The sequence below is a fragment of the Dermacentor albipictus genome, chromosome 5, assembly GCF_038994185.2.
Source record: "Dermacentor albipictus isolate Rhodes 1998 colony chromosome 5, USDA_Dalb.pri_finalv2, whole genome shotgun sequence".
Classification (NCBI taxonomy): Eukaryota; Metazoa; Arthropoda; class Arachnida; order Ixodida; family Ixodidae; genus Dermacentor; species Dermacentor albipictus.
Genome location: NC_091825.1, coordinates 14,205,900 through 14,218,118, shown reverse-complemented (window position 1 = coordinate 14,218,118; position 12,219 = coordinate 14,205,900). Strand labels below are relative to the sequence as shown.

The 12,219-nt window shown below is 47.8% G+C and overlaps 1 protein-coding gene across 13 annotated transcripts in view; it reads left to right on the top strand.

The window, feature by feature from the left end:
* Tmem43 (Transmembrane protein 43) overlaps window positions 1-12,219 on the top strand; it is a 210,947-nt gene that overhangs the window by 128,272 nt on the left and 70,456 nt on the right. For all 13 annotated transcript variants that reach the window (XR_011514400.1, XR_011514401.1, XM_070538296.1 and 10 more), the window contains one exon: window positions 5,333-5,382. Coding sequence is in view for 11 of the 13 variants with exons in the window: in XM_070538296.1 (XP_070394397.1) it covers window positions 5,333-5,382 (50 nt within the window). In the remaining 2 variants the exon portion in view is untranslated. The remainder of the gene's footprint in view (window positions 1-5,332; window positions 5,383-12,219) is intronic.

The following is a 12,219-nucleotide window of genomic DNA, read 5'->3' as shown; positions in this document are numbered from 1 at the left end:
GCGAATATGCAGTATTTATTTATCTCTTATTATGCACTTAACAAGTTCAAATGCATTTCCTCTGTCATTCACTGTGAAAGAGCTAACTGTCTCCTGCCACTGCTTCTGTAAAAAAATGGGGGAACCTTGTGAAGTGATTTTGCCTTCTTTTTTTTTTCACCACGTCCATCATATTGTACAATAAAACATTGGTAATACATATTCGCTTAATAAGTAATTCCGGTTTGAATATAGTCACAAGGAATCCCCCGCCCTGTTGCCATTGAACCTAATGTATTGGCTGGCCGCTTAAGCCATAGCTGCTTTATGCATGCCAAACGATCGTGCATCGTACGTAATTAATTTTCCGGCACGCACAAACATAGAATCAGCTAAATGTCATGTGCACCAACCATAGATAGCGAAATTGCGGTGCACAGGCCTTTCCCGGACTGCAGTCACTACCGATAGTGATGTCTGAACATGGTAGCCATGACGCGTTTCCTACTCCCATAGCTTCTAGTGCTTCCATGCTGTCGTCATAGATATATATATATAAATGATTTATTTATTTCGAAAATTACATACAAATACGAGCCTGCCCAAGCCAACAATGGGCTTGTGGGGCAGCGCTCGGCAGAATGGAGCAAGCCAGGGAGCGGCAAGTAAATCAGTTATGTACAAAACTCAAAAATAAAACAAAAGAAAGAAAGATAGAAAGAAAGAAAGAAGGAAAGGAAGAAAAGAAACCAAATTACACATACAAATCAAAAATATAAGATTTAACTTCTTTCCGTGTGCTGGAAGATAAAACTTTATCTGGCAGGTCATTTAATACATCAGGTACATAGAAGGCACGGACACGTTTGCCATATCTTGTCCTTACTCTTGGTAAGGTAAAGCGGTCACGTGTACGTAATGCTCTGGCGGGGACATACGGGAGGCAGAACTCATTGTTCCATATATACAAAAGGATTACCGTTTCTTTGAATAACAGCCTGAACGAGGGCATGTGCGAGCATGAAAAAAGACTGGAATTGTTAGTAATGTGCACACCATACATCACCGCCCGAATTATGGATTTTAGTAAAGAATCAACTTTATTGCGCCAAAACACTGAACAGAAATAAAAAGAACAGATTCCATATCTTAGCACACTGTACGCTAATGCATGTGCTATTGTTTTCCTTACGTAAATTGGGCATAGTGCTTTAATAGAATGCAGTAGGCAGGCTATTTTGCGCAGCCTTTCACAAACGTTAGCCAAGTGAGTGTTCCAGGACATGTTAGAATCGAAATGAACACCGAGATAATTGACACTTGAGAGGTATGGAATAGGAGAGCAAGAGCAATTGTTACACAGAGGAGCATGAAGAAACAGTGGAGTGATGACAGGAATAGATTTCAGTGGATCGTGAAAACATACTAATTTAGTTTTATTCTGGTTAATAGAAATTAAGTTTTTACGGTACCAACTGATAACATTTGTAGTGTCAGTTTGTAATTCAGCCACGGCTTGATGGTAATTAGTGTGACGAGATACTAAGAGCGTGTCATCTGCGTATTGAAACACCCGACAGCGAAAAATTGCTTGACTGAGATCATTAACGTACAAGTTGAATAAAAGGGGAGCTAAAATCGACCCTTGGGGAACTCCAGCGCTCAACTGTCTAGGTTTGCTTTTAATATTTCCGAGAACCACTACTTGAATTCGACCGTGCAAATAATTCTTAAGGAAAGTTAGAAAAGGCCCTCGGAAGCCATAGCTATGAAGTTTACAAAGTAAAATTTCATGGTTGACGGAGTCAAAAGCTTTTGATACGTCTAGAAATAATGCACAAGCGAATGCACTAATTTCAAGAGTACTATTAAGGAAATCGGTTAATTCATCTAATGCTAATCTAGTACCACGCCCACAAGTAAATCCGTACTGATTAGGCGACATTATGTTGTGCGCGTCAATGAAGCTCTGCATTACGTGAAAAATATACTTTTCAAGTATAAGAGCAATGCACGAAAGTATCGAAATTGGCCTGTAGTTTGTGACAACATTGACCTGTCCGCTTTTAAAGAGAGGAACTACAAGCGCTTCCTTGAGGCCAGGCGGTATTTCTTTCGTGGTTATAATGTTATTTATAATTGCTAAAAGAACATTCTTCAGGGCCTCAAAATTTCTGCGAAGGACGTCCACAGATACACCATCTAATCCAACCGACTTGTGCTGTTTTAAGTTAAATAAGATGTAGCGAATATCATCCTCGGTACACTCAGGTAGGAAAGCAGAGTCAACTACCGATTGTGGCATACAATAACTAGCCGTATTACCGGACAAGCTTGCTGCAGTAGACGAGAAAAAGGAATTAAATTGGTCTGCTAACGTTGTAGATGGTGGGCCGAAATTCTTCGCAATAGTTTGGTATGGGCCTTTCCGGGGACGACCCCTTAATTCGTTAACCACGGACCAAGTCTTGGACGGATTTTTTCTAAATTCAGAAAATTTACCTTGGAAGTGCTGTCGCCTGGCACCTCTAAGCACAGCAGTGACTTTATTGCGAGCCATCTTATAGGCTTCACGAAGATACTGATTATTAGGTGAGCGCCGACAACGCGCCCAGGCTAGTTCTTTTTCAGCTAACGCGGTTAGAGCATTTCCATTTATCCACGGGCATTTCGGCTTTCGTTGCTTTAAGACGACTACGTTTTTGCAAGAGTGCACTGCCTGCGTATAAACGTCAATAAAAGATTTATACAGGTGACTGGCAGGAACTTCTGCTAGGAAAGATTTCCAGTCGTAGCCTTGCAACAACGAGTCCAGCTTCCTTTTATCAATAACCTCTATCTGTGATACTGGGTTGTTAGCCGCAGCATGCTGAGACGATAGAAAGCTACACCCAACATAGAAGTGATCGGATAGCTTTTGCTCAATAATAAACGGTAGTACCTGGTCGTTCTCAGTGCGAACGTTGACGTGATCTATGCATGAAGAAACAAGCGATGTACCCAAAATTTCGACACGTGTGGGAAGGTTGATAATAGAATCTATTCCAACGTCAGCAAGCGTGTTCAAGTAATCAGCTACAATGTGTCGTTCTTTCTTCAGCACATCAATGTTAACATCACCTATCATGCACACGTGACCAGATGGAAAAGCAAGTAGATGCAATTCGTCCACAAACTTTCTAACACTTTGATTTGGCGGCCTATAAATAGCGAGCAATGTGATGGCAAAAGATCGTGTGTGAATACGAAGGGCTAGCGATTCAGCACTTGTGAAAATTATGTTCAGAGGACTTGAAATCCAACAATTTTTGATGAAAATGGCAATTCCACCGCCACGGCCGTCCTTGCGCGTCAAAAAATGATTGTGATAACCTTGGAGTTGAAAGAGACCAGTATGTTCCTGCCCAATATTAATTTCAGTTAAGACAAAAAGATGACAGCGTGGATGGTGGCCCTTCCATATTTGATGCAGCTAGTGCATTGACTGTCATGAGGGCATTTGCAGAAAAGTGGGGCCTGATGGAGAAACTGGCTCACGGCATTGCAGAGTTTGTGCGTGCCATCGTCGCTGCGAGGCTGCCATGGCGGCAAGTGGAAATGCCAGATTTTTTGCTGCCTGCTCACTAATAAAACATGTCTGTGTGTGTGTTTGGGTGACAGTTAAGACATAGTTCTCTTGCCAGTAAATCTACAGTTGTTCATCTGCCATCGTCGATTACATTGCTTAGTGCATACCTGATACATGTTCCCCACCAACTACATATTAACAAGCTTTTACTGTATTGTTATTTTGCAAACGTTTGCTTGTCCTTTGTGCTTGTGTTGCTCACTTGACTCCCCCATTTAAACAAGTTCCAGTATCGCTCGTTGTGTTCATGTGTGCTTTCTGTCATGATGATAAGAAGCCAACAAATAAAGACACCAAGGACAACACTGGGGAAATTACTTGTACTAACTAACTGACATAAAAAAATTATAAATTAAGGGAACTGAAAGTGGATGAACAAACAACCTGCCGCAGGTGTGGAATGATCCCACGTCTTCGCATTACGCATGCGATGTTCTATCAATTGAGTTACCGTGGCACTATCCTTCCAACCACTTTCTGGTGTATTTATGTGGTACTGCTAGAACTAACCGTGGGATTGTTAGCCAGCGCCACCACTCACAAACCTTGGCGGCGGATGTGGCACATTCTTTCTGCCACAGGCGTCACGAGTACATGATCTTTTTGGGCGAAGGCAACTGGTCCATAAACCCATACAGGCTAGCTGAAGGCATGAATGTTGCCAGATTTGCGACCCTCATTATGTAATGAATGAGAAGAAAGGGGGTTAACCGAGGGGCCCGATTTTTATTAATCATATCATAAGAAGCCAACAAACAAAGACAACAAGGACAACACAGGGGAAATTACTTGTGCTGACTAATTGAAATAAAGAAATTATAAATTAATGGAATTGATAGTGCATTAAACAGCCACGGTGGCCGCATTTTGATGGGGGTGAAATGCGAAAACACCCCTGTACTTAGATTTAGGTGCACGTTAAAGAACCCCAGGCGGTAGAAATTTCCGGAGTCCTCCACTATGGCGTGCCTCATAATCAGAAAGTGGTTTTGGCACATAAAACCCCATAATTTATTATAGTAGATGAAAAAAACAACCTGCCGCAGGCAGGGAATGATGCCACGTTTTTGCATTACGCGTGCGATGCTTTACAAGTAATTTCCCCTGTGTTGTTCTTGGTGTTTGTTTGTTGGCCTCTGATGATATGGTTAATAAAAAACAGGCCTCTCTTTTAACCCCTTTCTTCTCATTCATTACATAATGAGGGTCTCGAATCCAGCAACATTGATGCCTTCAGGTAGCATGTGTGGGTTTATTGACCAGTTGCCTTTGCACAAAAAGATCACGTTCTCGTGATGCCTGAGGCAGAAAGGATGTTTCACATCCACCGCCAATGTTTGTGAGTGGTGGCGTTGGCTAACACTCCCAGGGTTAGTTAAAGTAGTAGCACATGAATACCCCAGAAAGTGGATGGGAAGACGGCACCGCGGCAGCTCAATTGGTAGAGCATCGCACGCATAATGCGAAGACGTTAAATCATTCCCCATCTGCAACAGGTTGTTTTTTCATTCACTTTCAATTGCATTCATTTATAATTTCTTTATGTCACTTAGTTAGTACAAGTAATTTCCCTCGCGTTGTCCTTGGTGTCTTTGTTTGTTGGCTTCTTATGATATGATTAATAAAAATCATGCCCCTCGGTTAACCGCTTTCTTCTCGTTTTGCCATGATGGTATCTTCAATGCTGGTGAGTGACTGTACTGCTTTTTCTCTTATTTTTTGCAGGCAGTACGGTGATTCAGATGGCATCAGTATGGAGAAAGATTACGCTTACGGTAGGTTCAGCAGACAACTGTCACTTGTGTAAAAGAAATGTTACCTAAAGAAGCAACTTGACTGCATTTTCTGTGAAAAACAAAGCGGAACCACCTCATAGGCATGGGCATGGCCATTTTCATGATTTTTAATGTGTCACAATGAAGTTGCATTTCGCATAGAAATGACTTCATGATATTCTATATATACTATAAGCAAACATGCTGATATTTGCAAAATATTGCTGGTTTTAGACTTACTCTATATTTTATATCAGAGCTCAACTTTTTTTCTTGTTGGCACTACAGATGACTTATTTTATAAAAAGTAAGGATAAAGCATAATTATAGTTATTATAAAGGAGGTTTATTCGGGTTCGAAGCAACCGCCGGTTCTACGATGCACCGAGCACAGTCCCCGAGCACGAGCTTTTGCTGCGCGCTTGATGCTGCCGATGCTGCTGACTGCGCGCACGTTCCTCATCTTCCTTACAATGGCCCCGCGGAAATAAAGGAGCCATCCTGGCGACTTAGTTTTCTGGAAGGATGGTAGAATTGTGATACGGCTTGAGACGCTGAACGTGAACGACTTCGCGGTTACGACGTCGCATGTCGGACGGCGGCGTTAGCGGCTCAACCAGGTAATTAACGGTTGATGTTCTCTCGAGAACGCGGTATGGACCGTCGTACTTCGGAAGGAGCTTTGAAGCGAGCCCAGGCGTGCGGTGTGGTGCTAACAACCAGACGAGAGCGCCTGGGAGGAAAGTGGGAGTCGGGTTCTGGGCATCGTGAACGGCTTTTTGGCGGTGCTGGTCGTCCGAGGTGAATCGGCGGGCAAGCTGGCTACATTCCTCTCCTTGTCTGGCGGCTTCCGAGATCGGCAGGCATTCGGATGGGTCCGGCCGGTAGGGCAGAATGGTGTCGATGGTGTGCGAAGGATGACGGCCGTAAAGAAGGTAAAAGGGTGAGAATCCGGTAGTGGCCTGAGTCGCGGTGTTGTAGGCGTAGGTGACAAACGGAAGAACGAGGTCCCAATTAGAGTGATCAGGTGAGACATACATGGCGAGCATGTCACCAAGAGTTCGATTAAAGCGTTCCGTGGTACCGTTAGTCTGTGGATGATAAGCAGTGCATTTACGATGAACAGTAGCGCATTCAGCAAGCAGTTGTTCAATGACTTCAGATAAGAAGGCGCGGCCTCTATCGCTTAAAAGTTCACGTGGACCTCCATGACGAAGGAGAAATCGGCGAAGTAGGAAATTGGCGACCTCCTGCGCTGTAGCATTTGGTAGAGCAGCAGTCTCCGAATAACGGGTTAAGTGGTCTACCGCAACGATTATCCACCTGTTGCCGGCAGGAGTCAACGGAAGTGGCCCGTAGAGATCTATGCCCACGCGATCAAAGGGTCGAGATGGGCATTGTAAAGGCTGGAGTTCACCGGCGGAGTTGTGCGGTGGCGCTTTCCGGCGTTGGCACTCATGACAAGAGCGGACGAACTTTCGAACGAAATTATACATTCCGCGCCAGTAATAGCGGTGTCGAAGTCTTTCGTAGGTCTTGAAGACTCCCGCATGGCCACACTGAGGGTCGACGTGGAACGAGGAGCAGAGCTCTGATCGCAAGATTCGCGGAATGACGAGTAACCAGGTGCGTCCATCTGGGGCATAGTTGCGGCGATATAGTAGCTGATCGCGAATCGCAAAATGAGGCACTTGGCGCCGAAGCGTGCGTGACGCTGGAACTTTCGACGTATCCGACAGAAGGTCGAGCAGAGATGCAGTCCAGGGATCATTACGCTGTGCAGCAGCGAGAGTGTCAACATCCAGAGAGGATAATGTGCACTCGCAGGGGGAGTCGTGACTGGCCTTCGGAGGAAGCGGTGATCGGGATAGCGCGTCAGCGTCGGAGTGCTTTCGCCCGGAATGGTACACCACGCGTATGTCGTATTCTTGGATTCGCAATGCCCAGCGGGCAAGGCGGCCCGATGGATCTTTGACCGTCGACAGCCAACATAGTGCGTGGTGGCCGGTCACTACGTCACAATGGCGTTTTTCACTGGTCGATCTGGAGCGGCCGCCGAAATCCTCGAGCGAGCTTTCGGGTTTCGCGAATCCGAATCGGCCAGCGGAGCGCAAAAATGCTCCGTGAGGGATCACACAGGAAGTCTGCGTGCACGTCGCACAAACCGGTTCCGGAAACTATGCCCGACTTCTGCTCTGTACGTTTCCACGGCAACCAAACTCACCGTCCCCCGTGCGTAATTTGACCACGGCAATCGCAGAGTCCGTCATTTCCATGTCGCGCCCGCAAGGATTATGCATGGACAACGTGAATAGAAGGCTTCGTACAGCACCTGCGTCACCTAGTAACCGCTGTCGTCCGAGCTCTCATCGCTAAACGCGAGCTTTGCAGCAGCAACGAACGCAGCCATTTTGCGAAGCAACACAATGTTGTGCGTACCAACCGGTACCGATTTCGCTTGAAAACGGAAGTGACGCGAGCTATTTCCGCCCGAATCCGCGCTTCGGCGGCCGAGCGAGTTGATCCGAAACGACCAGTGGAACGCGCGAACCCGCTCCAGATCGACCAGTGAAATTCGGATTCGTTGCCACGGAACAAGAAATCCTGCTCCGAATCGACCAGTGAAAAACGCCAGTCAAAAGATCGGCCGTATAAATATGGGCGAAACTTGCCAAGCGCCCACACAATGGCCAAACACTCCTTTTCGGTAACGCTATAATTGGTCTCCGCCTTGGTTAACGTGCGACTCGCGTATGCGACGACGTATTCTGGGTGGCCAGGTTGACGCTGTGCCAACATAGCGCCAAGGCCTACACCGCTTGCATCGGTATGGATTTCGGTTGGCGCTTGAGGGTCAAAATGGCGAAGAATGGGTGGCGTCGTGAGAAGACGGCGCAAGGTTCTGAAGGCGTCGTCACACTCTGGAGACCATGATGAGATATCTCGGGCGCCACCAAGGAGCTGCGTGAGAGGCAATATAATTGACGCAAAGTTTCGAACGAATCGCCGGAAGTAAGAGCAGAGGCCGATAAAACTGCGTAGCTCTTTCATAGTAGCAGGTTTTGGGAACGCAGTAACAGCACGTAGCTTCTCAGGATCCGGGCGAATGCCCTCCTTTGATACGACATGGCCTAAAATTGTTAGCTGACGAACAGCAAATCGACACTTCTTCAAGTTAAGTTGCAAACCGGCGTTGGTCAAGCAAGTGAGTACGTGCTGGAGGCGGAGCAGGTGGGTTGGGAAATCAGGGGCGAACACTACAATGTCGTCAAGATAGCAAATACATATTTTCCATTTGAGGCCACGCAGAACATTATCCATCATTCTTTCGAACGTAGCAGGCGCGTTGCAAAGTCCGAAAGGCATGACGGTGAATTCATATAAGCCGTCTGGTGTAACAAAGGCAGTTTTCGGGCGATCGGCCTCTGCCATCGGAACCTGCCAGTAGCCTGACCGCAAATCCAGCGAAGAAAACAACTCGGCTCCCTGCAAACAGTCCAGAGCATCATCGATGCGTGGTAATGGGTAGACGTCCTTCAGCGTGATCTTGTTCAACCGTCGAAAGTCAACACAGAAGCGGATGGAACCGTCTTTCTTTGTGACGAGGACCACGGGAGAGGCCCATGGGCTTTGGGAAGGTTGAACGACGCCTCGACGGAGCATGTCATCGACCTGGTCTGCAATGACGCGACGTTCCGTAGCGGACACGCGATATGGTCTTTGTCGCAGGGGTGAGTGAGTGCCAGTGTCGATGTAATGCTCAGCCGTCGATGCACGGCCAACAGATGTTTGCGCAACGTCGAAAGAACGGCGGAAGTGCTGAAGGATTGCGAGAAGCTGAGATCGCTGCGAATGCGTCAGATCTTCGGCGACGAAGGGGCTGAACACACCAGTCGATGTTGAGTCGGCGACGGAGAGGGCACTCAGTTCATGGGCGGCAGTAGAAGGCACTTCGTCGAGGACGGAGACAATTCGTGTGGAATCGACCGACTCGACGTAACCAAGGCAGTCGCGGCGGAGCAGTGATAGCGGCGATGAAAGATGATTGTAAATGGGCATCGTGCTCACACCGGCGGCAAGGTCAAGAGCTGCAAAGGGCAAAGGAAGCGCTTTTCGGGTAACAAAGTGATGAGAGGGCATGAAGAAGACCGTCCCATCGGATATGGTACTACAGAAGACTGGTACGAATGCTGAAGAGCGCGGGGGGATACAGGTGTCTTCTCTCACGACAATTTTAGCGGCAGGATTAGCATCGACTGAGGCCAGGTCACCAAGGTGGAAAAGTTCAATCTCAGCCCGAGCGCAATTGATGATGGCATTGTGGCGTGAGAGAAAATCCCATCCTAGAATAACGGCGTGGGAGCACGATGAAAGAACTATGAATTCAATCGTGTACAAAACGTCCTGTATGATCACACGGGCAGTACAAGCAGCGGTAGGGCGAATGGGTTGAGCACTCGCAGTTCGGAGCGACAATCCAGACAAAGACGTCGTCACTTTGCGAAGCGAACGGCAAAACCTGGCATCCATAACTGAAATAGCGGCACCGGTATCAACTAAGGCGACTGTAGCGACATCTTCGATAAACACATCAATGACATTGGCAGGTAAAGGAGGAGGACTTCGGCATGTCGACACTTGCGCAGTTCTTGCCTCAGGAACATGCGTTGTCTAGTTTCCCTCTTCGTTAGAGACGGGTCGTCGACGCATAGGGGAAAGCGATCGACGACGTGGGGAGGGGGACCGTAGGCGTTCGAAGCGAGGACGGCGATCAGTCGGGGAGCGAGCTGGGGATGGGCCGAAGGGTTCGTAAGGCGCATTTGCATCAGGCGGCACATAGGGCGCTCGGCGGCGGCAGAACCTTGCGACATGACCGGGATACCTACATGCGAAGCATATAGGGCGATTGTCCGGCGTACGCCACGGGTTAGCGATGGCAGTGGTGGTCCGGGGGACGGGAGGGGGAGGGCGGTGCACAGGCTGCGGGAAGCGACGCACGGGCACACTGCGAGGGACCATTGCAGCAACCGTAGCATAAGTGACTGGTGTAGTCACGACATCCTGCTGGTGAATAGCCGGCAGCGCTTCCGCGACCTCTTCATGGATCACGTTACGGATATGAGACGGCAAAGTGCTGGCAGACTCCGGAGTGACGGACACCAGAGATAGCTGTCGTGCGACTTCTTCGCGGACAAAATCCTTGATTTGCGTTATCAAGGAGGCTTGTTCTGGGCCGGTGGTAAGGCTGCAGAGTGATGCCGCATTTGGCGTGGAATGTCGCCTTGTCAGAGCTCGCTGCTTACGCAATTCATCATAGCTCTGGCACAAGCTGATGACGTCGCCAACAGTGCGCGGGTCCTTGGCCAGAAGCATTTGGAACGCGTCATCGTCGATTCCCTTCATGACGTGCTTGATCTTTTCCGCTTCCTTCATGGCAGCGTTCACGCGCCTGCACGAAACGAGAACGTCTTCTATATAGCTGGTGAATGTCTCAACCGTGTCCTGTGCGCGTGTACGCAAACGCTGCTCGGCTCGGAGTTTCCTGACGGCGGGTCGGTCAAATACTTCTGTAATGGACGTCTTGAGCGCCGACCACGTTCGGATATCCCTTTCATGATTTCTGAACCAGAGACTGGCCACGCCCGCGAGGTAGAATGAGACGTAGGCCAGCTTGTCTGAGTCATTCTATTTGTTGTGAACGCTCACCCGTTCGTAGGACGACAGCCATTCTGCAACGTCGTTGTCGTCGGTTCCGCTGAAGATGGGAGGCTCCCGCTGGCGAACGGTGCCAGCGCAAGGGACGGGTGGCGATGGAAGAGTCTGCTGGTCGGCGTCTGGCATGGCAGAGGGTAGCGTCCGAGAACGGAGTTCCAGGATGGTAGAGTGGAACGTTACCCAGCCCGGCTCCACCATTTGTAAAGGAGGTTTATTCGGGTTCGCAGCAACCGCCGGTTCTACGATGCACCGAGCACAGTCCCCGAGCACGAGCTTCTGCTGCGCGCTTGATGCTGCCGATGCTGCTGACTGCGCGCACGTTCGTCATCTTCCTTACATTATAAACAATTTGGGGGGCGGGGGCAGTATCTTGTGTGGTCTCGACTGCAGCACTAATTTGGCTTCGTAACACTAGTCATAAAGGGTAAGTACTGCCAATGACCTAATACCCTGACCAGTTAGGGAAACAGCACTCTGATCACTGTTGAGGACTAGTTTACTGCATGTGGTTGTCAATGTGCCATCTTCTAAGTTTACGGAAGTACAGTCTATGGATTTCTTGAAATATTTTATATATAGTTGTTAGACAAAGTATTTCACTTGTCTTGCACTATTTTCAAACAAACCAAGCTCCTTATTGTGCTTAAGAAGGCTAACTTGTCTTTCACCAAAATTCATCACTTCGTGCTGCTTAATACTCTGCAGAAGGTGGCATAACCAGTACACTATCACATTTACTTGCATAATGATCGCACTCACGTAATGATCGCACTCCTGAATTTGGTCGTCAAAATTCAATTTTTTTTCTTTCTCATCTAATGATTGCACCCTGAACTTGTCACAGCGATATGTCGTGTGCCAAGTCTAGCTAATGATGATTGCGCTTACCATCTGTCGAATGCTACGCAAACGACTCTTGAAGACATACCAAGCGGTCTGCACGCACCCAACATTCTTAAGCAGATGCCCCATTTCATTCAGTTCCATCACTTTGAGCTCTTCTATGAAAAAAAAGCTACAACCAAACTTGCCTTGGCTTTATTGTTTGTAGGCTTCATAATAGTTTTGGTCAACAACAACAACAACATAAAGGGCGCCTTTCGATTCTTCTCGTCTGCACTC